This window comes from Canis lupus, chromosome 10 (assembly GCF_003254725.2).
Source record: "Canis lupus dingo isolate Sandy chromosome 10, ASM325472v2, whole genome shotgun sequence".
Lineage (NCBI taxonomy): Eukaryota > Metazoa > Chordata > Mammalia > Carnivora > Canidae > Canis > Canis lupus.
Genome location: NC_064252.1, coordinates 58,024,701 through 58,050,129, shown reverse-complemented (window position 1 = coordinate 58,050,129; position 25,429 = coordinate 58,024,701). Strand labels below are relative to the sequence as shown.

At 38.5% G+C, this 25,429-nt stretch overlaps 1 protein-coding gene and 1 long non-coding RNA gene across 10 annotated transcripts in view; one reads left to right on the top strand and one right to left on the bottom strand.

The window, feature by feature from the left end:
* Positions 1-25,429, bottom strand: part of CCDC85A (coiled-coil domain containing 85A) — a 190,798-nt gene that overhangs the window by 19,267 nt on the left and 146,102 nt on the right. For 5 of the 9 annotated variants that reach the window (XM_025467668.3, XM_025467630.3, XM_025467646.3 and 2 more), the window contains exon 3: positions 18,402-18,478. The exons of the other annotated variants lie outside the window; for them this stretch is intronic. In XM_025467668.3, coding sequence (XP_025323453.1) covers positions 18,402-18,478 — 77 coding nt within the window. The remainder of the gene's footprint in view (positions 1-18,401; positions 18,479-25,429) is intronic. 9 annotated transcript variants of the gene reach the window in all.
* On the top strand, positions 1,758-24,126 carry LOC112672524 (uncharacterized). The gene is made up of 4 exons (XR_004803024.2): positions 1,758-2,137; positions 9,397-9,488; positions 21,548-21,624; positions 22,350-24,126. It is a non-coding gene; the product is annotated as an uncharacterized LOC112672524 (long non-coding RNA).

Here is a 25,429-nt window from a genome sequence, read left to right as displayed (position 1 = left end):
CCTGGTGCATGGAGCCTGCTTCTCCCTCTGCCTCTCTCTCTCTCTCTCTCTCTCTCTGTGACTATCATAAATAAATAAAAAATTAAAAAAAAAAAGAATAAATAAAATTAAAAAATTTTAGATATTTGCCCTGTTTAGGGAAACAGAAGTGGTTCAGAAGGATGTGAGGGGGCAGAGTAGGAAGAACTGAAGCTGACATGAAAGGCAGGAGTCAGATCATGGAGAACCTTCTACACCACATAAGGATTTACATCATGCTAAGGCATGAGCTGTAATGAGACCCGATTTGTGTTCTATAGATCCTTCTAGTAATGATGTAGAGAATGATCTAGGTGGGACAGGACTAGCTGGGATGAAGCCCAGTTAGGAGATTGACAGAGAAGTCCAAGTGAAATATGGTTACTTGCTGCCCACCAGACAACATCAGAGGGAATGAAAAGAGGAACAATGATGGGTTAAAAGGGCAGGACCCCCTGAGCCTTTGTGTTGATCTGCATCCAGGATGTCTCCCAGCTTTCTGGCCGGGCACTGGCTAAATGGTCATGCTGTTACCAGGCCAGGAAATGCCAGAGCAACTGATGCATCTAACTAACTCCTTCATCAGGTATGAAAATCAAGATGAAAAAGGTAATTAATTAAGAATATAAAGCCCCCAAACATCTTTCTCACAGATACCCCCAAAATGGTTTTCTTCTGACATGTAAAAGAGTAGGCAAAATATTTAAATTAAAAATGATTTTAACTTCATGCCATCGTAAAAATAGCCCATCAAATAATATAATGTTCTTGGGAGAAAAACAAAGTCATTTTGAAATATCTGGGACTCCAGGTGAAACTTGCAGATATATAAATACAGTTTCAAAAATAAAACAAGATAAATGGAAGTAATTACAGAGGTTAACGTGAAGCCTTTTTACAAGAATTAGAGAGGGCAAACCCCAGAAGAATAGAATTTGTATCTTGAAAGGGCTAAGACAGCGAACACCCTGTATCTCGGTAGCCAGAGTGACAGCAGACAAAGAATAACAATGAAGGCCCAGTTAAAAAAAAAAAAAAAAAATTAGCTGTTAAACAATAGGTAGGAAATGTGAACAATTACATTTACGTACATTCTGCTTCTAGGTAATGAGTTTATGTGCTTAATTCTCGTCTTTTGTTAACCATAAAATCCCCAGTGAGAAACACTGAAATTTCTAGGAAAAAAAAAAAAAAAAGAATGAATGATGCATTTAGTTTTCCAAATAGTGAAAAATGATGGCATTTTTGTTGAGAAAAACATATCTGAATACTTTCAGGCTTGTAAGAATGAGGGTGGAGGAGGCCAGAGTAAGAACTGAGAGTCAGGGCATGCAGCTGAATTGCCAGCGTTATATGCAGAAGCAGAAAAGGAATGCTAGTTAACACTGCATTTGGCTTGCTGAACAGAGCTGATTAACGCTTGTGTTAAAATACCTCAGCCCACCCCTGGATCCCAGGGTGAAGACCTGGGCAGGGCAAGAGCCCCTGGGACTAAGCAACCATTTAAGAGAGACACTTGTTGAGCTAAGAAATATTACTCTGTGAGGTGGTTTTTGCTGCCCTGGCTTTGGCAAAAGGAAGAATCTTTTTCTTCAAGGAGTCGTCCAGTACACAGGCCTTCTGCACAAAATGGGAAGGTCAAGATCGCAGAGAGCTAGACAGAGAGGGAGAGTCTGCATCATCCCAGGGCGCCCACCTCTCTAGAATGCATGCTTGCATCACAAATAAGGCCAGCTGCTTGGGAGACTGAGGTTCCACCCATGCCATTTGTTGGAGGCTCCGTCTTGGAGGATTCACAGTGACTTTCTGGGTGAAGGCTCACAAAAGCAGGAGTGGCCAAGACGATTTCAGGCAGTGTAGCCTCTGCACACCTGGTGGTAATAAAATCTCTAGCCTGGAACAATGAAACTCTCCATTCGTGAGAACACCCTTGGGAGACAAAAGGAAGCATCTTGAAAGCAGGAGCTCTTTTCACAAACAGCTCTTACTGGGAAGAAAGAGACTGACAAATAGAGGTTTATGTGTGCCCTGGCTCATGACGTAAATAATTTATGATGAAAAGCAAGAGTTTGGGATTCAAACTATAACTGCTCGGTTTAAGTAAATAATATTCAGAAAGGTAAGTCGATGACCCATCAGGGAGTTAAAGGGTAAAACCACTTAGCAGAATTAGTACACAAGTAAGGTCTCCCCTCTTCTGGGAGATTAAAAATGTTGAATGGGCCTCTCCTTCCAGTCTGGACTGCACTTTTGCCTTATCTTTAAATTTTAAAGTATACCAGGGCACAGCGCACAAACCTCTTTTTCCCTCAACACTCATTCGACAAGAGGTTCCAATTCAGTCCCATAGCCACATATTCTTGCAAATCTGTATCTCCGGCCCTGACCTTTCTCCCGACTTTCAGAGGTGTAGATCTAACTCTGCAGGCGACTCCTCCTCATAGCTGTCCACCTCCAATGTACCATGTCCAACACAACTTGACTGCCCTGTACCTCCTAACCTGTCCCCCCCCGCAGTGTTGTCCATCTCCATTAACAGCACCACCAATCACACGAAATTACTTAGATCAAAATCCAAGGAGTCATTCCTGATTCTTCCCAGGGCTGCCATACTGTACCACACCTGGGCCGTCACTCGCTGTACAGTCTGTGTAGACAGTTCCTCCTGGGGTTGTCAGTACTCACACTATGAAGCCATAGGCAGCCTCCCCCCCCCTTTATATTCTAGACCTAACCTATCATCGAACACTCCCAACTCTGTTTAAAAATATACTAGGCCTCCAACACTTCCTTATCATCTCCAACCTACTACTTAGTTCAAGCTACCACCACCCCCTTAGGCAGGCTACAAACCTAGCCCCCTACGTCCTCAACTCCTCGCCTCTTCCTCTGGACTCCACTGCCTCTACTTTTTTAGGTCTCGTCTCTATCCAACATTCACAGTGACCTTCTGATAATGTAACTAGATGTATCACACCCTTGCCCAATTCCTCCAATGGCTTTCCATGAACTCAGACCCAAACTCAAAACACGTGGCTTTGGTCAACAAAGCCCACAGGGGTCGGTTACATGCCTGTTCCTGACCTCACCTCTTGTTATTCTCTCACACACTCTGTTCCAGCCACATTAGCTTTCTTGCTCCTGTTTCCTCACACATGCCTAGCTCACTCCCACTGAAAGCCTTTTCCCTTTTGTTCCCACTTCCTGTGATGCTCTCCCCTGCTTCTTTGGGTGCCTCCAGATGTCACTTCCTCAGAGAGGCTGCTTCTCTCTCACTCCAGTCACTCACCAATCCTGTACCCCGCTTTTGTTTCCTTCATAGCAATGATTACTTCCACACTTTACAAATTTATTGTCTTTTAAATAATAGTCCACTAAAATGTAAGCTCCGTGAGTTCAGGGCTGTATCCTCGTTGTCTAAGACAGTATCTACAAAAAAGAGGTGCTCAAAAACTATTTTAGGGGCAAACTATTGAAAGAATGACCAATAAAAGCAATCAGCTTTCCATCGGATGGAAGCTGATTTCTACAGAAATCCCATTCCATATTTGTTAGCAAGGGTTGTTTTGGTTATACCAAGAAAAGCAGAGGAAGCCCACTAGTTATCTGTCTTAGATTACTGAAGGGATATGAATTCAAACAATTAATGGCAACATTTCTCATTCCAGATAGCAAGGGCACTGCTTTTTTGTCTAGATTCTATGACATTCTAGGGGTAAAAGTGTAAATAGCTGATATAAAAAGTAGTTTCCCCTCATCCTTCCATACTAACTCTGACCACAGCTAATGCCACAAACCAAGGCTGCCTGGTTAAAAATTTTTGTCTTTCCTTAAGTCTCTAGAGCCCAAATTCTGAGAACATTACCCAAGTAAAGGACCTGGCTGAACCTTAAAAACGCATAGCTAAAATTTCCTGGAAAGTTCTGAAAAGCGATGTTGTGAAGCTTTAGAAAAGGCAAATTTTAGAAAGGAATTTCTGAAAGTTAGAATTTTTATAACAGTATCACCCTGGAAAACAATCAGGTTAACCAATGATAGTAAGTTTTCCTAAGCTAGCCAGAGAAAAAAGAAAAAAAAAAAGGTTTTTTTGCTAGCTCAAGAGAGAAATGACCTGGAGACTAATGAGCTCCGTAAGTTAGTCACTGCCTGACCCTCAGCAAGTCACTTGTCCTCAATAGAGAGGCTAAAATGGAGAGCCCTATCAATTAGCTTCATGTGGCGGCTGTGAAGGATGACTAATAAACCTGATTGCAAGGCACTCTGAAAACATTAAGTGCTATAGAGAAGCTTCATAATTGCCAGATTGCCATCAGTTGCCATGAAAGCACTGTGAATGCATCTGGCTCTTTTTAAGCCCCCATCCCCACCCCACTCTTCTGATGTCAATCAGTCCTAGTGACAAAGACAAAAAGATGAGTGAGGATTCTTGTCACCTTTCTATAGGTCTCAATCCACAGGAAACATGATGGAGACACAAACTAGCCTTTGCACTCCTTTGTTCCTTCCAAAGTACCTTGCAGATCCCCATGAAGAGAGACTGTATGAATGGCCAAGTGAAGGCCTTATCTTTTTGTCCTTTTCAAGCATAACACAGATCATCATTAAAAACCATATATCTGACAAAGATCATGGGACAAGAGAATATTAATATGAAGGACCTGAAAATACAGAATTCACTTTATTCTTATTATTGATCTCTTGATTTCTCATTCTACCATGTGATGTCCTCACTTAAGGAAAAAGGGAGATTAATTGGTTTTTGACCTTTCCAAGCCAGATATGGTTTTCCTCAATCACTGATAGACATGGATTTAGAATTTCACTTGCCTGAGAATGACTATACAGCAATTCATGTTCTTTCCAAGCTACCAGCCATGTGGTATCTATTTTAAAGACAAGCCTGCCCCATGTTATCTTTCCAGCAATCTCTCTAAGACATGCAAGGACACAAAAGCAATATAATCAATCACTCACTAAAGTGCAGCTTCAATCACCAGATATATGTGTTTCAGAAAAGTACAAACTTCCTATCCATTAGTACCACAATAATTGTCCTTCCTCTAGGGGAGGATTTGGCTTTTCCAGTCAAACATAAGCATCTTGATCTCCAACAATTTTCTTCCCAAAGCTCAGTGGTTTCTTGGAAAAAAAAGAGCTTTTGCCTCTTCTTCACTACTCCTCTGGTTCACTCACAGTGCTTTTCAAATCCCACATATTGATAACTCAGAGCAGGTTTGGGGATGACAGGACAAAGGAACTTAAGCCAATGAAAACATAAATAACACTGGTTAAAGTATTTGTATATAATGAACTCTTTATGTACAAATGAAAATTTACAAAATGAGAGACAAATTTAAATAACATTAAGAGATAAGCCAAGTAATTGACAATTTCAGTGTAGAGAAGGGGTCAGCAAACTACTGTCAGAGTTAAATCCAGACCCTTTCACCTGTTTTATAAGGAGTTTTATTGGAACACAGCAAACTCGTTCATTTAGATATTCTGTTTTCAGCTGTTCTGGTGCCACAATGGCAGACATGAATAGTTGAAAAACACCATATGGCTCAAAACTTTGAAAACATTTACTATCTGGCCCTTTATTATAAAAGTGCCAAGCCCTGGTTTAGAGGACAAGAAAATCATAGACTGGAATAGTCTGGGAAATTTTGGAGATGGAGGCAAGTAGCTCCCAAAGAAACTATAATTGAACCAGAAGTGATCAGTAGTAAGTAGACAAATCTTCTTTCCTGACTAATCAGTTATCTAGGGGCTAGAAATGTCCTGAAGACTAATAAAAAGAATGAGATCTCCCCATGCTGAGAGAATCATTATCAGAGCAATGAAATCTCTCAGTGAATAGTAAAACAGATGGACTAAAATCCAACTGGGTTTCTCAGCTAATTTCCAATTCAGACCCCAATGATACTACACTAGAGGTCTGCTTTGGATGGTGATGGTGGAGATCGTGGTGGTGGTGGTTGGTGGGGTTTTCATCATCATCTTGCTTCAAAAGAAACATACTTGCTGTGCAACAGGTTTCAGCAAGAATGCTAGAGTAGTAGTAACAGAAAAATCTGGGCATAAACCTTGCCTCTGCCCATGAGTGAACATCCTCTCACCTGCAAAACAGAGATCATCATATGGGCTAGGGTCAGAATGGAAATCTGGCCTTAATCAAGGTGGCCCCAGTGTTGCTCCAATACGCAGGACCTCAGCTGCTACTCAGGATATGGCTCTACTGTTGTAATAGCAAAAAAACTCTAATGTGGAATGGCTGACTCAACCATCCCCATCCTGTGTGTGCTGTCTGCACCCTGAAGTGGGCTCGACTACAAGGATTACAGATGATTGTAAATCAGCCATTTTGCTGTGGCCCAAGCTATGTTTCTCAAGGGAGAAAGGTCCATTTCAGGCTGCAGCCCCATTGGTTAAGACCTTTTATTTTATTATTTTTTAAAGATTTTATTTATTTATTCATGAGAGACACAGAGAGAAAGAGAGACACAGGCAGAGGGAGAAGCAGGCTCCATGCAGGGAGCCCGATGTGGGACTTGATCCCGGGTCTCCAGGATCAGTTCCTGGGCTGAAGGTGACGCTAAACCGCTGAGCCACCTGGGCTGCCTGGTTAAGACCTTTTAAAAAGAAATCAGGTCTGAAATCCCTTTCAGACCTCTAGTGTCTTTCCTTGGGCTCTAAAGACCTCAGATTCTGAACACTGAAGACCAACAGGATTGGTGCCTTCAAACAGAATGAATATAAAAGATATACCAAAAATAAAAAACGTAATTTAATGAGGTAATAAGGTATTAAAAATCAATGTGATAGCAACATTGGACATTTTCTAGGTATAAAGACCAAAGTGCTATTGATTCATAAGTTACTACAGCATCATTTACAGCCCCGAGAAACCACCCGGAATTGAGAGCTGTCTTATGACACCCTCATGACTGATTCTGAAGAACTCTGTCAATACCAAGATCATGAGCAGAGTACTCGTTTTTGTTTGTTTGTTTGTTTGGTTTTTGTTTTTTTTAGAGTACTCGTTTTAAGTGAAAAACGTTGGAGAGCCAACTGTCCTTACCTGCCCTCATGTCCATCTTAATCTCATTCTCCAATGTCAACGGCTCAGTGTAACTGGTTTCCCTAACCAAGAGAATCCTCTTCAATTAAATGAATGCCCATGAGACCACATGAGCCACCCTCTTCACAAGTAAGCATTTAGAGGGTCCAGTCTTAAATCGACTTCTCCAAAGTCCTTTTCAACTGACAAAGGACCTGTGCATGAGTCTTGCTGGTTAAGGACTCATGCGTTAAGATACGAGTGGGATAGGAATATGGAATGGCAAGTGAAACGGGGCTGGTTCCAAACAAAGTAACAAATTTCAAAATGCAAAGCTGCTGAAGCTCCTTTTGTCTAAAACTCTGTCAAAAAGATGTCAGCCAAATTCGAACTGTAGCTTCTGTTAACTTTTGGCTCTCAATACATGCTTGCCACCCAAAAGGATAAAGACCTATCATTCCCACACAATTTATTTGTGATTAAGTTTGCTGGAGTTGTCATTTATTTCTGAATGTGTATTTTATGTTCTTCTTGTAAGAGATTTCTGTAGTTATGGATATTCAGTTTTCTAGCATATGAAAATGTTTCAGAAAAGAAATTACCTTTTTGACATTAAGATACACCTGCTTTGGGTGTCAAAAACAGCTGAAATATTTTGGCTATTAAAAAGCTTCCCTTTCTTAGAGCCAGCTTTTATGTAAGTCCAGGATGGCTCCCATCTGGTCCTGGGTTTACTAGTTATTTGTTATCTGTCAAACATTAGAATTTCTGCCTCGCATGTTCTGCAAATGAGAGGCATTTTTAGGTCAAAAAAAAAAAAAAGATAGTACCAAATTTCTTTGTTATACTACATTTGAGACAGATTTGCATTTCTTTTTGATCCTTACGTTTCTACATGCAATCTTTCCTAATAAACTGCTGAGAGCCGGGGCTAGATGAATAAAACTAGCAAAATAATTAGTCCAAGCATCTTAAGCAAGGGGTTAGTGGTCTCCTTGTTGTGTTTTTTTTTTTTTTTAAAGATCAATTCAAAAGTTGCCTCTATTCCACTAACCTACATTATGAAAGTTAGAAAAATCTCAAAGAAGATACAAGTTCTGAAAGAGGGCTTGGTTGGTTGTTTGCCTTCACTAGGGCACTCCCGAAATCACAAATATCTCAGTTGAGTTGATTTCAGTGAGGTACTGATAAACCTGAGGACACAAAGCTCTCCCAAAGGAAAGAATTAGACTGAGAGGGAGGGAGGGAGGGAAGGAGGGAGGGAGGGAGGGAGAGACACTAGAATGAAAAATAATGGAGTACTTTGAAAAGGGAGGAAAAATTTTTTAATAGATTGACCCTTCCCTAATAGTAACTCTTCTTCCCCACCTCCATTTCTGGGCTTACCGCCAGAACTTGTGGGGAGGAGTACTTTTCCCATTAGGCTTTGGATCTGGAACAAGGCAGAACCCAAGCAGGAATAGGGGGATTTTCTCAGCCCAGAGAATGTTGGGAGCCCCATCACAGAAGTTGGAAATGGACAGGACATCACTGTAGCAGCCGGTCAACAGCCAAAGTCAGGAGCAGACTTTAGAGGATGGTGAAAACTGATACACTTGAAGGCAAGCTCAGAGAGCAAGGAGTCCCTCTGTCTGACCCCAATCTACACTGGTGTGGCCTGAGGAAACTCAGTTTTCTGTTACTCCCAGTAATGCCACATCTACAAATGTGAGTGGGTTGTTTCTCAAAAACACTCCACTGCTTACTGATGTAGGAACTATTTTGTAGGATTTCTAGAACAAACCCCAAGTCATCTTCTAAGAATTATTTACCCAGCTGCCAAACGCCCTTCAGACTTACAACAATTGAAGGGAAACCCATAATTTATTTCCTATGCTCTCTTCATATTGCTTCTCTACACATGCTTTAATTAGCTTCATATATGATAACATGCTACCAGGTTATGCAGGCTCAATGGCACAGTCCAAAAGATAATCCATAAACGTTCCACATGAACTATAAAAGCAACACAGATCGTTGTCTCATGGTGCACCCCCGGCAATTCCTCTTTCATGCTCTGTGTCAACGAGAAAATATGAAGAAAAGCCCAGTCCGCTGATTGCTGGCTGTTACTTCAGATGCTTTAGTGTACAGAACGAATCCAATACATCAGAGAGCCTTTGAAAAAATGTTTTTCCTCTGGACATTGTTCCTTCTGTGTATCCCTAGTCTAGCTGACTTCGATTCATATGCAAGACATCTTGTTATTCTCCTCAGTCTATCACAGTGTAAAAAAATAATGTATGCTATATCAAGTCTTTGTCATCTCTTTTTTACAGTAATTTCTTTTGGCTTATCTCAGAACTGGATTCCTGACAAGTATGTTACATTTTAAAATAGAGAATACAGATGGTTTCCATATAAGTTGCAGGTAAATAAAAGTCAATTTTTTTTTAACATTTCCTATATTGGTATAGTTTTTCATCACCATTTAAAAAATTCTCTCTGAAGTGTCAGATGTCCATGTATCCTATGCAATCTTTTAAAATATTTTTAAATGTGATTTAAAAAGTGTTAACATTAGTTTATATGCCCAGGAAAGAATATCCTAAGTTCAGGTGACCTTTCACTATCATCTGTGCCAACTTTTCAAAGGTATTTCCTTCTCGGGTAATAACAGCTAATACATAAATAATAACTAATGAGACGATTCATACTTTTGGGCTTTCTTTGAAATGTTGTGCTCACACTGGATTTAAAGGATAGCCCCACAATATTTACAATACCACAGAGGGCACGGCAGAGGAAGAGCGCTGTGCTGTCTGCTGAGGACTCCTTTTCCATCCATACCTCCTATGAGCTCCTCTTTACCACTGGTAGGACCAACTCAATCCATTTTATGTCTCTAGCTCTGCTTCAATAAAAACTTCTTCATTCTAGGACCTGGACACAACCTTTTTCAGGGCTTGAAAGGGACCACACTTATCAAATGAAGACACAGATGCCTCTGTTCCTGACCAGAGAGAAAACTATAAGCATGTATATACTTGTCAAGTTTATTTTTAAATATGTATACTCTTAGGGAAAACTAGTGCCTCTATGTTCATTATGTAGGGTTTACATAAAGAATAAAAATGAAGATTAGGGGAGATTAATGCACATTATCTCTCAAAATACATAAGCTAACACTACTCAGACTGGTATGTGAGCCCCTCTAATACGCATATTAATGTGTCACGAGCCTCAAAGATATATAGCCTTGACTATTACTTAAACAGCTCTCTGATGAAATTTTATTACTTTTAGAACCCAGTGAGGTAGAATAACTCACAATGACATAAATATACACCTATAAATAAAAGACCCTGTATGGTATAAAGTTGTAGTTTTAAGGAATTTAATATCAAAGTTAAAAGGACATGCCTATTTTTATACACATCATACACATACACAAACTTTCTCTGGATAGAGAGTCACGGATTTGTGGAGCTGAGCAGAACCTTCCCTATCATCTATGACAATCGTCTTTGTTACTCAAAGCATATCAAGGTCATAAAGGTTAAGATGCATCATCTTGGTCCAACAGCTAATTAGGCTAAATCCTAGCTCTTGTAATTCCCATTCTGTTTGTTCTAGCATATTTACAGGGACTCCTTTAATTACTTGGTAACTAAGTCACTGCTGACTATGTCTCAGCTTTCTAAAATTAACTCAGTTATGTTTTGCTTATTTTTCACACAATGCTAGCTTAAATATAATTTAGGAAAGTCTCAAATCACTTAGAAGTTTATTTACTTAAACTGTCTTATTGTGTCAAAGAACCCCATTATTTGCCTCTATTACAGTGATTATCTAGATTATATTTAGGCAATACAGATATTGCCCGTATTACATTTCTATTTGTCTACTTTACATTTATAAGATATTAAGAGGCACCAACTTGAATTTTTAATGTGTTAAAAGCATGACTGATCACTTTGCTAAGGAAGAAAAAAAAGAAAAAACCAAACCAAACCAACTAGAGGTAGAGACTTTTAAATGAGAGATGCCTGAATCCCATTGTAAGAAAGGTCTGAACTGGAGTGGAGGACAGGATGGATTGGATGCCTCTCATCGCAAAGAGTAGTGACCATCAGTGGAAAATGGAAAGCAAAGTGAGGCTGCTCAAATAGGAATCTTCCCATCTTTAGGAGCTTCAATTAGATCCAAGTTTTCACAGTTACTATTTTTTAGATATATTATATATCTATATATTTCCATATCTCAATAGTATTTACATTTGACTAATTTAATTCCCATATCAAACACCACACAAACTTTTCTATCACCTTCTAGGAGACTGTTTCCTTACACAATTAGGAAAGGGAAGACTGTTTCATCTTTTTTGATTTTTCACTTTATTTTGGATAAAAATAAAAAAGAGCAGAAAGCCATTTTTCCAAGGCAACATTAATTTCTCTTATAGTTCCATCTCAAGGTTCCCCCAAATAGTCCTCCATATTGCTTCTCATTCAAATATCTACGATCCTAGTTGATATTACTGCACAACTAATATTTTTGCTGAATTAGTCCTATCATTTTTTGTGTGTGACACATTCTGCCAAGGACAGGTGACCAAAATGCAACTTTTATGGCTACTCCAAATCAAAAAAAACATTTTTTAATATGCCCTAGTGGTAGAACCATTATCATGCCAGTATCGATAGAAAAAGGCAGTACTATTATATAAGATTTGGTACCACAGTCCCTAATGGGTGCTTTTAAAATTCAATAGGTCTCTTAGTAAGTTTAGTAAGTGGCATAGCTGTATTTTCTGTTGCATTTCTATTTTATCTATTTCCTCTCATTATATTGAAGACCTCTCATTATGTGTCTGAGATTCTCAAATAAGAAACTCTCAAGAATGAGAGGGGGTCACAGAAGAATGTCATAAACCCCCTCACTGTGAAAGGCTCCATGTTGATGCAGATGTTTTTTTTTCTGTGAATTTCGTTCTCTTCAATATTTTTGCTAATACATTTTAGCTTTTCCCTTAATCCAGTCTCCATGTATTCAGGTTATCCAACATGACTTTTCCCCTATAAATTTATTTTCCATATCTATTTGTCTCTTTTATTCCAATACACCCACACCACTTGGGTAGCTCCCATCTGTCCTCTGAAAACTATTGAACTATACATAAAAGCTCTTTTTTTCTTTAATTATATAAATCATGGTGATTTGGAGAAAATGGCAATCCACAAGCATTATTCTTCTGGTGGAGTCCATTTCTTTTTCCAAATATGACTCTGCAGCAACCAGCCCTTAATAGATTTAACTGCTTTCTTCTATCAGTAGCATCCAGATTCTATTCCGGTTGTACTACATAGAGTTGCTTGCTATACATGAAAAAAAAATTTTTTTTGCACAAATTACTCCTCAGGAGTGCCAGAATGGTAATTTCCAAGCAAGTAATAATTGAAGAATAGCACCACTTGCTTTAAGTATCCGGTAAAGCATTACTCTGTGCCTGTTTTTTATACAATAATGACTGATTTTTTTTTTTCCAGAGCAATTCCAAACCCTAGAAAAGCCAGATATTTATGGCCCTTATAAGACAAAAATGACTTGAAAAACAAGAAAATATGAAAAAGGGGGGGGGGGGCAACAAATAAGTATCTCCACAGGCAAAAAAAAAAAAAAAAAAAAAAGGAATAACACATGAGGGAAATCTATGTGTCAGAAAGAATCCTCTCTTTTCTGTCCAGGACACTGGTAATCTGCATAGGTACACAGGTAAGGGAGCTTTTCAGAGATGTGATGCTGGACCTGGGCTGTGTTGCCATGGAAGTGACAAGCTGTTTCTTTAGAGCCTGGGAACCCTCCTCAGCACTTCTGGTGATGGTGACAGGTTCTTTTCTTTTATTCAGAAACTGCTCTGGAAATGGCCATGCCTCCTTCCCAACATGCTGCATTGTGGGACCACACTGTAACCAAATTGCAGGAGAGGAAGATTTATTTCCATTGCTAAAATTAGACTCTTCTCTGTGTGTTAGCACAACAGAAATAGAAACACTTGCTTGAAAGGAGCCCTCACCGTAGAGATCCGAGTTGCCATGCTTTTCAAACCGAACCCCCAGCACAGGGGCAGCCATAGGACACTAGACAGATGAGGGCACCTTTACGGATTCTAAAAGAAATCTCTAAAAAGTTAGTCTCAAGAGGTGGGCAGTTTGTTTTGGAGAGGGACTTTGGGGTACAAAGGACACAGAGTGCTTTCCAGGCTGGAAATGCCAAAGCATTTGATGAAAGGAACAGATTTCCCGGTAGGACCTTTAGCAAATGTACTTAATTGACTTTGAATCAGAGCAAACTACTTATTTCTTGTCTCCTCTTGATGCAAACCTAAATTCAACACAAAATAGGTGAGAAGAGTTTTAAAAATAATAGTTTGTACCTCATGGTGATGGCGGAATATTGACTGATTTCTTCAAATGATGTTTACTTATTTATAATAAAATCATCAGATAGGTGTCCTATATCAAACACTTTAAGGTATTTTCTGGCTGAGCGGACTTCATTGGATATAGCACATAAAGAGAGTAGATAGGTCTGGATTAAAAATCCTTGTGACATCAAGAAAAGGACCATGGGATGGTTGAGAGATCCAAGCAAGATTTTTAAATTTGGGCTAAAATAACAAATTTCATGGGTACCTTAAGAACCACGACTATAACTGTTTGTTCCCTTACCCACCTATATCTCCAATTCACTCTGGACAGAAAGGCCCTCTCTGACCACATGCTGTTAAGTATAAATCTCACATGAAGATATGTGTGTATGTTTCTATAAAACCAGGATTCTGAAGTATTTTGGAAATGTGTCAGGAGGAGAAGGCTCCGTAAAATGCAATTCTTTTTTCACTTGTGATGAATACCATCCATGGCTTTAAGAAATAGAACATTTATTTTAAATCCGGAGTAGAATGTCAGATAAATCTTGGATGGTCAAGCAAATCCAATGTTAATTTTTTTTTAAAGATTTTATTTATTTATTTATTCATGAGAGACACAGAGAGGCAGAGGGAGGAAGTAAGCTCCCTGCAGGGAGCGTGAGGCGGGACTCAGTCCCAGAATCACAACCTGAGCCAAAGGCAGATGCTCAACCACTGCGCCACCCAAGTGCCTCCAATGTTAATTAAAATAAGTGTTTTAAAAAAGAATTTGACAATAAGATAAAAAACAGATTTAGCAGTTTACTTACACCGCATTACATAAGTAGCATGAAACAATGAAAAAGGTGTTATGCAAATGCTAGAGCAACACTGAATAGGCCTACATCTTAGCCTGAGTCCAACCTTCATTAGCTGTCTGACCAGAACTATACTCCTAACATTCTATGAATCTTGTAAGCCTTTACTTTAAAAAATGGGATTGTCCAATGTGATATGTGAATTCTACTCAGCTTTGAAAATCTGTGACTCTTTATCCACAGAAAGTTTGTATTTATATATATGTCTATTCACAATAGGTATATTCCTTTTGAATTTAATATAAAATTCCTTGCAACTACTTTATACCATTTGGGGTCTTTTATCCATATTTATTTGCATCATTGTGGGTGACTCCACCTCAATAGATTTAAAAATTAATAAAAAAAGATTCACCCGTGTTGTCACATATTGCAAGATTTCCTTCTTTTTCAAGGCTGAATCATATTCCATTATATGTATATGCCATTCTTTTTTTTATCCATTCATCTCTTGATGGACATTTAGGTTGCTTCCACACTTGACTGCTATGAACAGTACTGCAGTGAATATAGGATTGCTAATATTTTTTTTTTTTTGAGATCCTGATTTCAATTCAGGTAAATATCCAGAAGTAGGATTGCTGGATCATATGGTAATGATCACTTGGTAAAATGCCAAGTGAAATAAGACAGTCACAGAAGGACAAATACGACATGATTCCACTTATATGACGTATCAAAAATACTCAAACTCATAGAGGCAAAGAATACAATGGTGGTTTTCAGAGGCTGAGGGGAAGGGGAAGGTGCTAATCACCATGTACAAAATTTCAGATATGCAAAAAGAATTAAGTTCTAGAAATCAAATGTACATCATACCTATAAATAACAATAGTTGTTATACACTTGAAAATCTGACAAAACAGTAGATCTCATGTTTTCCTATCAAATAAATAAATATATAAATGGAGACATTTCCTTTTCAAGTAATATGTAGTACATAATACTGCATTTTCTGTTATTACTTTAGGATTCTTTTGAAATATTGTGTTCACAAACTGGATTTAAAGTACTGCTCAGTGATTCTTGTGAGATATTGCAGAAATCATGGCAGAGCAAAGAGCTACATGCTCACATGGGCTCCATACTGATATTCTAATCACATCTCCTGTAGGCTCCTCTTCATCACTGGACAGAACTGACTCAATCTTCACTGCATTTTTCTAACTGTTTTTGAATAAAAAACCCTTCATTCTGGGACTTGGTAACTTTGCGTGTTTATAAAACTGGACCCATGCTTTATTTATACTTTAGGCCTACAAAAGGCTAAGAGGAACCTTGTCATTTATAAATTAAGAAATTAAAGCCTTTGTATCTGACCAGAGAGAAATCCATAAGCACTTATTACACTCATCTTCTTTACTTTTAAATACATATTGATGGGGCAAAGTTGCAACTCAGTTCATTATACACAATTTAACATAAAGAATAAAAATAAGCATTAAGGAGATTTCTTCCTCCAGGAAAATACTTTACATAATTATTCTAAGTGCTAAACTATCAGCAAAGACCTGGCCACAGCCACAAAAGATACCCAATATATTTGGAATTCCAATTGCCAACTATATATTTTTTTTCCCGTCTATCCAAAGTCAAGAGAATATATTTTTATAAACTTGGGAGTAAAACAGAATACCTCCTAATCGAGGCACAGTGAGCAAGTTCCTACAATGGGAAAATCAAGTCTTCAGATATTGAGACTAATTTATTCAGGGATGTCAGCTAGTCACATTGAATTGACCTTGCAAATCAGCTAACATCATGCAGTCAGAAATAGTCTCTGCAGGGAAAGCATGTAATTATTTGTAATAGTACCAGTAACATCCAAGAATAAGTCACATATGCCTTTGTGTCATCTGGTCCAAATCTCGTCTTCCACGGCTATTCCCTTTAGACGATTCTCACTGCTCTGAGTTTCATTTATTGCTTTCCATCCTCAGACCTATTGTCTGTTCATTTCAGTTGTATTTATACAAGTACTTGCAATTGGTGATCCCATCATATTTATCTTAGCTATAAATGAAGGCAACATTCTCAGATAACAGAAATTTCACAGAAATATTGTTTTTGAACTGAGATCTATTGTATTCTTTGTATATATGTCCCATAGCATATTTCAAACAATAGATTTTTCTTTTCAGTAAATTGCCCTGGACATGTAAAAAGCTATTCAATTCTAAAGCATTGTTTTTCCATTTTAACATCTCTAAAATCAACAAGAATCCGACATGGTATAATTGACAACATCTTTTCTCATTCTTAGTGGCACATATGATAATGGTGCATCCCACATTAACAACATCTTAAGATTCAGTCAAACATGATCTTTCCCAGTCTTTTCCGAGAAAGAAAACCTTCTTTGATAGAAAACAGCAATGCATTTAAAAAAAACATATGTTTTAAGACTTGAGCCTGAAAAGTTGTTTAATCTCTTCTACTTCTTGACTATGCAACTGCTGTGTATTTAAATATGCACACACTTGATATATCAAGTATAGCTGAAGCCTCTTCTGATTTCTCTTCAAGACCTCTAACACTTTTACAGATTTTTAAAAATCAATCTTGTAATCATTTTCATATTTGTTGTGCCTCTTTTTAAATAACATAGTGCACAAGCTAGCATTTCAATGTTTGACACGAACCTCAATTTCCACTCAGAGGTAAACTAAGAGACAGATCTCCTTGTCTTCCTCTTTTCATTTACATTCCCAGTTGCCCCAGAGCCTGTATCACCAGATAGAACACTCATGATAAACTAATTCTATTTTTAGTTTCTTGGAACGGAAAGAAGTTAGGTGTTTTCAGTGAAGGGTCTCGGCACAGTCAGACTCTGAATCCCATATAAAAGGACAAATGACAAAGAAAAATTTTAAAAATGGAAAGTATAGAAGAGGAAAGAGAAAACTCTACCAGCAGTGTCTTGTCTTATGATGCAAATAATCCCTTCTGTCCACATCAGTATTAACATAGGCGTAGTTTGAGAAGGGAGAAAGTAGACTCATTTCATTTAATCTCATGATTTTTAGCCAGAAGGCTGGCCAGTGGAAGAAAGAGAAAGGCATTCTCTGACAGACCCCAAATTATCATTAATGAGCAAAAGTAGTTTAAAAACAAAATGAGATTTAAAAGACCTAAAATATCTTTTCAAAGTGTTACCATTTACATGTCTTCTCTTGAATTTGAACCAGTCTCTGTTTTCATTTAAACTACTGTTTGCTTGTTTTTTTTAAGTGTTCATTTTCCCTTGGTCACTTAGGAAATAGAAATAATCACCAGAATGTGGAAAAAAAACACTAGTGACTGAATGCTTAGAAAACTCCTTTCCTAAAATATTGAAATACTTTCCTGCCTCCATGTCTGTAAAGGAAACCAACCTAGAACCAGGGGATTTGCTCAACTCCTCAACAAAACATTCCCCGAGAACCACCACCTCAGCCAACATCATTCTCACCAAGATATTTCAGCCCAAAGGAATAAGTACAATAATATGGTGAGGCATTCAAAGAGTGCCACTTTGTATTCACCAGGGAAAAGAAATTAAGCCCCAAGGTAAAACTGTCAATTACTGTCATTGCTTTGTTGTACTAAAAGAGTTCATCAGTTATATCACAAAGAATTTTAGGAAGTACTAATTTGAATTAAAATATGAAATCTTCAAACTACCTACAGCTTTCCCTAGCTCATAAATTAGTTTTAAAAAAAAAAAAAGAGTCCCTTCCCTATATTCACCAACTACATGCATGATATATGTGAGTGAGTAGTACTAGCAAAGTATTTTCTACTTTTCTTCATTTCCTCTTTCTCTTGTTTTCTTCCTTTCAAAATTACTTTGCATTCTTATTTCAGACATCTGCATCCTTTGGTATCACACTTAAGAATCCAGATAATATGATGGTCATTATGGAAAGCAATCACAGTCTACATTGATGAATGACTATTTACAAAATGATTTCTATCATTTAAAGGAGAAAATGTAATTGAGACTTTAAATTCCAGATAAAATGCCACAACTCAAATGACACTGACTAGCTATGAGCTTCTGGAAGTCACCCACCTGGGGCAGCATGCGATTTTCTTCCTCCAGCTGTCTTACTCTTGCCTCCAGCTGCCTAACATAGGACAAGGTTGATTCTAAAATTAAAAAGAAAGAACTTACATTATACACACAGGTCTTGTTTGGTGCACTGTCAGGATATTTCTGGTTTGATTTATTCAAATCAGGTAGTGACAACATAGACTGTTATTTAAAAAAAAAAAAAAATTCTCCCCAGAAAAACAGTAACAAAAGTCATTGAAACCACAAGCAGTTTGAACAATTGTACAATGCTAAGGACAATTAGAAGAATTTATAAGGGGTGAGGTTACAGGCTTTCGTATATCATGCAGCCCTCAGAATGTCAGGCGTTGTGAAGACACTTATTCCCCTTTCTACTTACTTTGTACTTTCAGGGAGCTGTCCCCATGTAAGACTTTTTACAATGTTAATTATCACCAAAATAAATTCCACAGGCATATTTAAAAAATAGAAAATTAAAATATTTCCAAATAGCCAGCTCCCTTCATTTTCCCCCCAAATACTTCAAGCCTTAAATTCAACATTTATTCTTCTCATCAATCTCCAGATATTATGACTATAATCCAGAGAACCATTACAAAAGGGCCAAGTGGAGGGGAGGCTAAATATCGACTTTGATTTTGGGTGAGTGTGACACAGATCTGTTTTTCAGAATCTTTAGGTAAGCCAGGGGCTGACTTTAAAACTCATTCTTGTTTTCGTTTCTTCAGGAGCTCAGGTGTGTGCTGACTGGTGACAATCAGCATTACACCTAGGGTCTGTTCCATGTGAACTCTACAGTTTACAGCTTTACATCAGGGAATGATTCACAGGTGAAGGAAAGAGGAGTTTCACTTTGAGGAACAATCTGACAGGAACTCTTCTTAAAGCAAAAATATTCAAGTGCATCATATAGCAACATAGCTGCCATTGATTCATTACCCAAGAACACACATATTTCAGGTAGAGTAAAATGTACATGACAATAAAATTCCTCCAGCAGGTTTCCATAGTTAATATTAGAGCAGCATAGCTACTATTAAACCTTAGTGCATGTTCTTCAGCCTTGGAAACATAAAAGAGCAAGGAGCAAGACCAAGATGGTAGTGCATTTAAATGGTAAATATTTGGAGACCCCAACAATTTAAAGTTAGAAAGAATATTGATGTAAATTAATGCCTTGATCTGAAATTCATCATGGAAACTATAATTTCTGTATGGAAATTGGTTATATGAACTCAATTCTGTTTTTGTGACCTTCAAAGCAGTAAGATAGCATTTTATTTTCTTAAAATACACAAGAAATTTTGGTCCTTAATTTGCAAATGTAACAATTAAGCTCATTCCAGACAGGTTTACAGCATGTCTGTTTTCACAAACATTTGCAAAAAGTCCCTATCACTGATGTTAATATAACCACCCACGAATCTCACACCAATAGGCGAGTCTTGGTTTTGGGCATCCCTCACATAAGACATAAACACAAGGTAAAGGAAACTGAAGACACTTTCTAAAAATATGCTCTCATTTTTTAGCTCAATGAAATGTTAAGAGTTTGCTTTATGACCAAAAAAAGAGGCATAAATGAATAACAAACATATTGATTTCATGAATCTGCTTTACTCCCACAAATGAATAAGTGATTTGCGGATCATCAAAACATGAATGCAAATTGCCTGATTTATGCAGTTTTGCAAGCCCCACTCTCTACTTTAGAAAAACGATCATTTGATAAGGGCCATCCAAGTGAAAAGTTGCTCAGAAATGTTCTACTTAAGCCATAAACAAGTATAATTTTTTTCTCCCTTGTTCATAATTTATACCTTATCTTTATTGTCCCTAGACTGCACCATCCCCAAAGCCATGATACTTAAAGCAGCTCAAAGTCTCTTTATACACAGTCATTCAGGTGACATTTGGAAATGCCACTGAATGGATTTTAATTCGGTAACTATCTTCTATCACTTTAATCTACTTCTCTTTTTAAAATTTTTTGCAGTTTACATATTGGATGGTTTCACTAAGCCTCTCCCTATGTTAAGAAAGTTCTAGCATGTCAGTTCAAAAAAAAAAAAAAAAAAAAAGAGGGTAAATTCCTGATTTTGGAAAACATTCCGTAAGTCCAATTTCTAATGTCAAGTTAAAAAATCAATGAAGTCCACATCTTTGTTTCCAAGCATTCACTGCATATAGGGGCAGGGGCAGGAGAAGATAGGTAGGTAGCCCTTTTAGACTGATAAAATAATTGTTAAAGATTAGCTTTATAAGATAAAGGCAAAAGCTAGGGAGAGTTTTGAATTCATTCACTCAGCACCTATCGACTGTGTCATTGGTTTGTGTCAGGCTCTATTGTAGGGTTGGGATGAAGAGAAGGCCAGTGACTACAAGACTCTCATCTCACAGAACACAAATTCTGCTTTAGGATTACACCCCCACATTCTGTGTTCCAGAAAGCCCTGTTGCTCCTGGCTGCCTCTGCTGCAATTACTACTTAACAGTGAACAGATACCATGATGAGAAAACTCCTCAGGGGATGGGGGCAGGATGGGGGGAACGGAAGAAGAGCTGATGCACGTGCATAAATAAGAGAATTCCCGCTGTTAGTTCTTTTATTCATCAAGAACCTGATTATATAATTCCTTAATGGGAGTGGAGTAGGCAAACATTTTTCTGAAACATCACTGGTCCTCAAGTATAGACAAAAAGCCACTCAAGAAACTCCCCAATCCCTCCACTGTGAGGTCAAAGAACAAGAAACGTTTTGTTAAGCTTTAGGATTGAGAGATTTCTTTGTGACTTTCTTTTACTGCTCCACAGGCGAGCCAAGCCTGACTACAAGTACATAGTTAAAATAATGGGAGAGAAAAGACGTAACCATTTTAAAATAAGATGTAATAGGATAAAGTGTAAGAAACTCCATGCTTTGGAAATCCATCACAATGTACATCCCAGTCATGGCTGAACATTGAATAAAATACTGGAGTAATTTCTTGTGAGAAAGAAAAGGAGCCCCTCTTTTATGCTACAACCTACTGGCCACATTGGCACAACCCCTTCCCCAGCTGCTGCTTCCCTTGTCTTCCTCATTCAAGGAACTTCCAAAGTGCTGTCATCTATAAAATAAGCTGGTTTTCCATTACATGCAGGGAATGAGGACCACGGGTGTGCACTGACCAAAGAGAAGTATCTGGCAAACACTGGCATTCCTTTCTTCTTAACCAAGGTATAGCTGAAGTAGAGTGTTGTACTAGTTTCAGGTGACAACATAGAGAGATTCCAGAACTCTCTATGGTATGCTGTGCTTATGGTGTTCTTTTTTTATTATTAAGTGATACCTGTACACATGTATGCATGCAGCCCTGAAAGTGGATATCCTATAATTTGAAGGGATTGTCCCGTCTTCCACCAGTGACTGACAGCTAAAGCTTAGATTGCAGAAGTCATCTGGCTTTCAGAACTGAGAATGAGGCTCCGGACAGGCAGCCAAGCACTATGTGACACTCTACCCAGATCCACAACGTATTCAGGAGGACTCCATCTTTCAGAAGGAGATAGCCTGTCGTGGGGAGGGAAGAAGGAAAAGGCAAGGGAATGTGAGATTCAGTGGGAAATCATGTGCCATGTGAGCACAGAAAGAGAACAGTACTGGCTGCAGTTCTTAGTAAAGAGAAACTGAGCTTCTCAGATCAACAGAAGTTTGACAGGCCAGAGAGATGTAAGTGTAGTCACAGGATGGACAAGGACCAGATGCCAAGAATGATCCTGAGTGGAACGGGGAAGAGGAATGGGAGACACGGGAAGGAGGAGAAAGGGACATACTGGGGAGAAGGAGGAAAGGCCAAGTCGCTTCCCATAATCCAGGATATGAAAAGCTAACATCAAAACCCAGTTATGCAGATGGTGGGTGATTTGCTTTTAACATTCCCAATATGTATTTTCTCTTTCCAGTCTAGGATCGAGGACATCTACATAGTAAAAAGGCAAAGTGAAGCAAACAATACCCATGTGGAGAAGCAGGTTCCATGCAGGGAGCCCGACGTGGGACTCGATCCCGGGTCTCCAGGATCACGCCCTGGGCTGAAGGTGGTGCTAAACCGCTGAGCCACCCGGGCAGCCCTAAATGGCTCCAATTTTAGAACTGGAATGTACCTTAGAGGTTTCTTAGTTCAACCTATCCTTGAACCCTAACTCATTACGGAGATGACAGGATAACCCCATAGTGTAATAAACTTGGCCGCCAACACGGGAGGTTAAATATATTCAGAAGGTTTGTTTCATTGCTGGGGCATCACGGTGATTGCCATCTTGGGTCTTTGAATTATTAAATGATATCACACTTCTCACATAGATAAATTCCAAATTCACCCTTCTTCTTGCTGATTTTAGAGATTTAGGTGGATTTTTATTTAAAATAACTTGATATTTTCCTTGGACAATATCTGGGACTTGACTTCACTTCGTTTTACCTGAAATGCTTTCAATCATATAAAGTAGCTGGACTTTTTCTCTGCTAGTTTGAAAATACTCTGCTCAAAATGTTAAGCCCTCTCTCTTCCCCCTACTTTCTAAAGTAGCACTTCCCTCCTGAGGGGAACACCCATCCTTGAAATCACCCACGAATTACTCTAATTATTGTACATAAAATGTTTACTGTTGGTAGTTACTACTATCTGAGGTCTGTCAAACTTCTGAGTGGTTTTGATTAGATGAAGTACCATTGGGTCTTCAAAATTTCAGGGCAGAAAATAAAATCTAGTAGTGGTCCATTCAAAGACAAATTATATAGCATTTGGAAGGACATAAAGGAAGAAAATCACTTGGAAGACTTTTGCGACCATGGTTTTTATAGATGGTAGCTTTTTGGTGGCTCTCTCAGAGTTAACCCCCTTAGCCAGAGAGAGGCCAATGACCATGTGATTTAAATCTGGAGGCAATCCCTTTGATAAACCCCAACTTCTAAAGGAACTGCTTGGAATAGTTCCAAATTAATCTCACTGTCCACAGGCTTTTGCACATTCTTAAAGAAATTACTTCAAAAAAAAAAAAAGAAATTACTTCAGACTACATTTTAAAAAAATGATTACTGTTCTACTAGTGTTTCTCTTTCTTCCTCAGGCAAGCAAAGGTCAGCCTCCTACTTAGAATTCATATTAGCTCCAGAAATATAAGTGATTACATTTCTCACTAGAATTTGATGCCTTTCTTATTAAAAAAAAAAAAAATCTTGTTGGAATCAGCATTTTCAGATTTGTCTGGATATTTGCCTCCAACTGCCTTACCATGGGCAGAAATAGGATTTTTGTTTTTCAAAATGGAAAGTTTGCCCTAAATAAATAAAAAATGATGTCAGGTCTTGCTCCAGTCCATTATCTGTGGGGCTAATTTTACTCTTCTCAGACACTTCCCTCTGTGCCAACCCAAAAGAGATAGGAAATATTTTCCATCCTGTTTCTCCCATGTAGAACCCTGCTCACTGGTTATTCACTGGCCTGATGTTCCCCTAGGTCTCTCCAACACCTTCCCTTGGCCAAATACTCACTCCATCCTGCCTAGTGCAACACTCCTTATTCTTCTATGCATGGTAATGTAAAGTAGCTTTCTAATGATTAGAATATCCCGAGACTGGAATATACTGCTTTGTATGATAGCAGCCTTTATATTATTGGAGGTGTTTGGAGAAAGCTCAATAAGATGCCACAGAGATTTCTACCTGTGTATGTTTTTGGGCTGTTTGAAGTTCAGTAATCCTAAATTTTTAAATATTTCCAATTCCATGAATCTCTTAATTTTACTTCTTCTCAACTCACTTGCTAATAAATCATGTATTCAGTGCCTTACGATTTCTCTTTATCTACTTTCTTATATGTGATTTTTTTCTGTTTTCACACTTTGTGCCCAAATATGCTACATGAAAATATTCCTTAAACTTCACACAGTGACTGGTGGCGTTCCCTGCAGGGGTTTAATATGGACTTGCTGATTTATTTTAATATGAAGACTTCTTCACGCAACAGAGAGTGTCCTGCTGTGTGCCAGATGCTGTCCTAGATATCGGGGATACAGGAGCACACAAAAGTGGTAAGAGTCTGTGAGTTCATGGAGTTTGCATTCCGGGGGGTGTGGGGGGAAGACGAGCAGTGAAAACCAAATACGATGTGTTGTGCAATGAGGATAACACAGGGTACTGCCGTAGCAAGACTTGGGGAAGTACACCTACATTAGGGAGCATGGCCTGAGGCTAAGGTCCAGAAACAAGCCAACTATGTAAAGACCTGGGAGAAGAGAGTTCTAGGCATGACATAAGGGGAGTGCACAGGCTCAGGCTGGGAAACCCTGCATTCTGGAATCCAGTTGCGAAGAGGGAAGTGACAGCCACAGAGAAGGATCTGTCTTGTCACCTTCTTCCACTGCCTAAGTTTTTAAAACGTTGTCCTGTTTTTGACTTTTATCCCTTAGGACTAGATTTAAACCTTTTGACCAACAGGCTTCCCTTGTGACAAAAACGTGCGCACTGTGTTTGGTTCTGCTCTCTTACACACCCCAGTCCTCTCCCAGGTCCATTTTCATTCAAATTATGTTTCAATCCATAGTAGCCAGGGTTTTCTTTCTAAAATACTAAGTCTCTTCAGTTCTTTCCCCACTCAAAACTCTGCAGTAACTCCCCATTTTGTTCCTCATAAAAGCCAAAATCCTTTAAAAGTCCAGCAAAGATACAAATGTAGTGATCTGAAGGGGCACCTGCCCCCCGATGTTTACAGCAGCAATGTCCACAATAGCCCCACTAAGGAAGGAGCCCAGATGTCCATCAACAGATGAATGGATAAAGACAATGTGTATATACGCAATGGAATATGACTCAGCCATCCATAAAATGAAATCTTGCCATTTCCAACGACATGGATGGAACTAGAGGATATTATGCTAAGCAAATAGTCAGAATAAGAGAAAGACTATTATCATATGATCTCATTCATATGTGGAATTTAAGAAACAAAACGGAGGATCATAGGGGAAGAGAGGAAAAAACA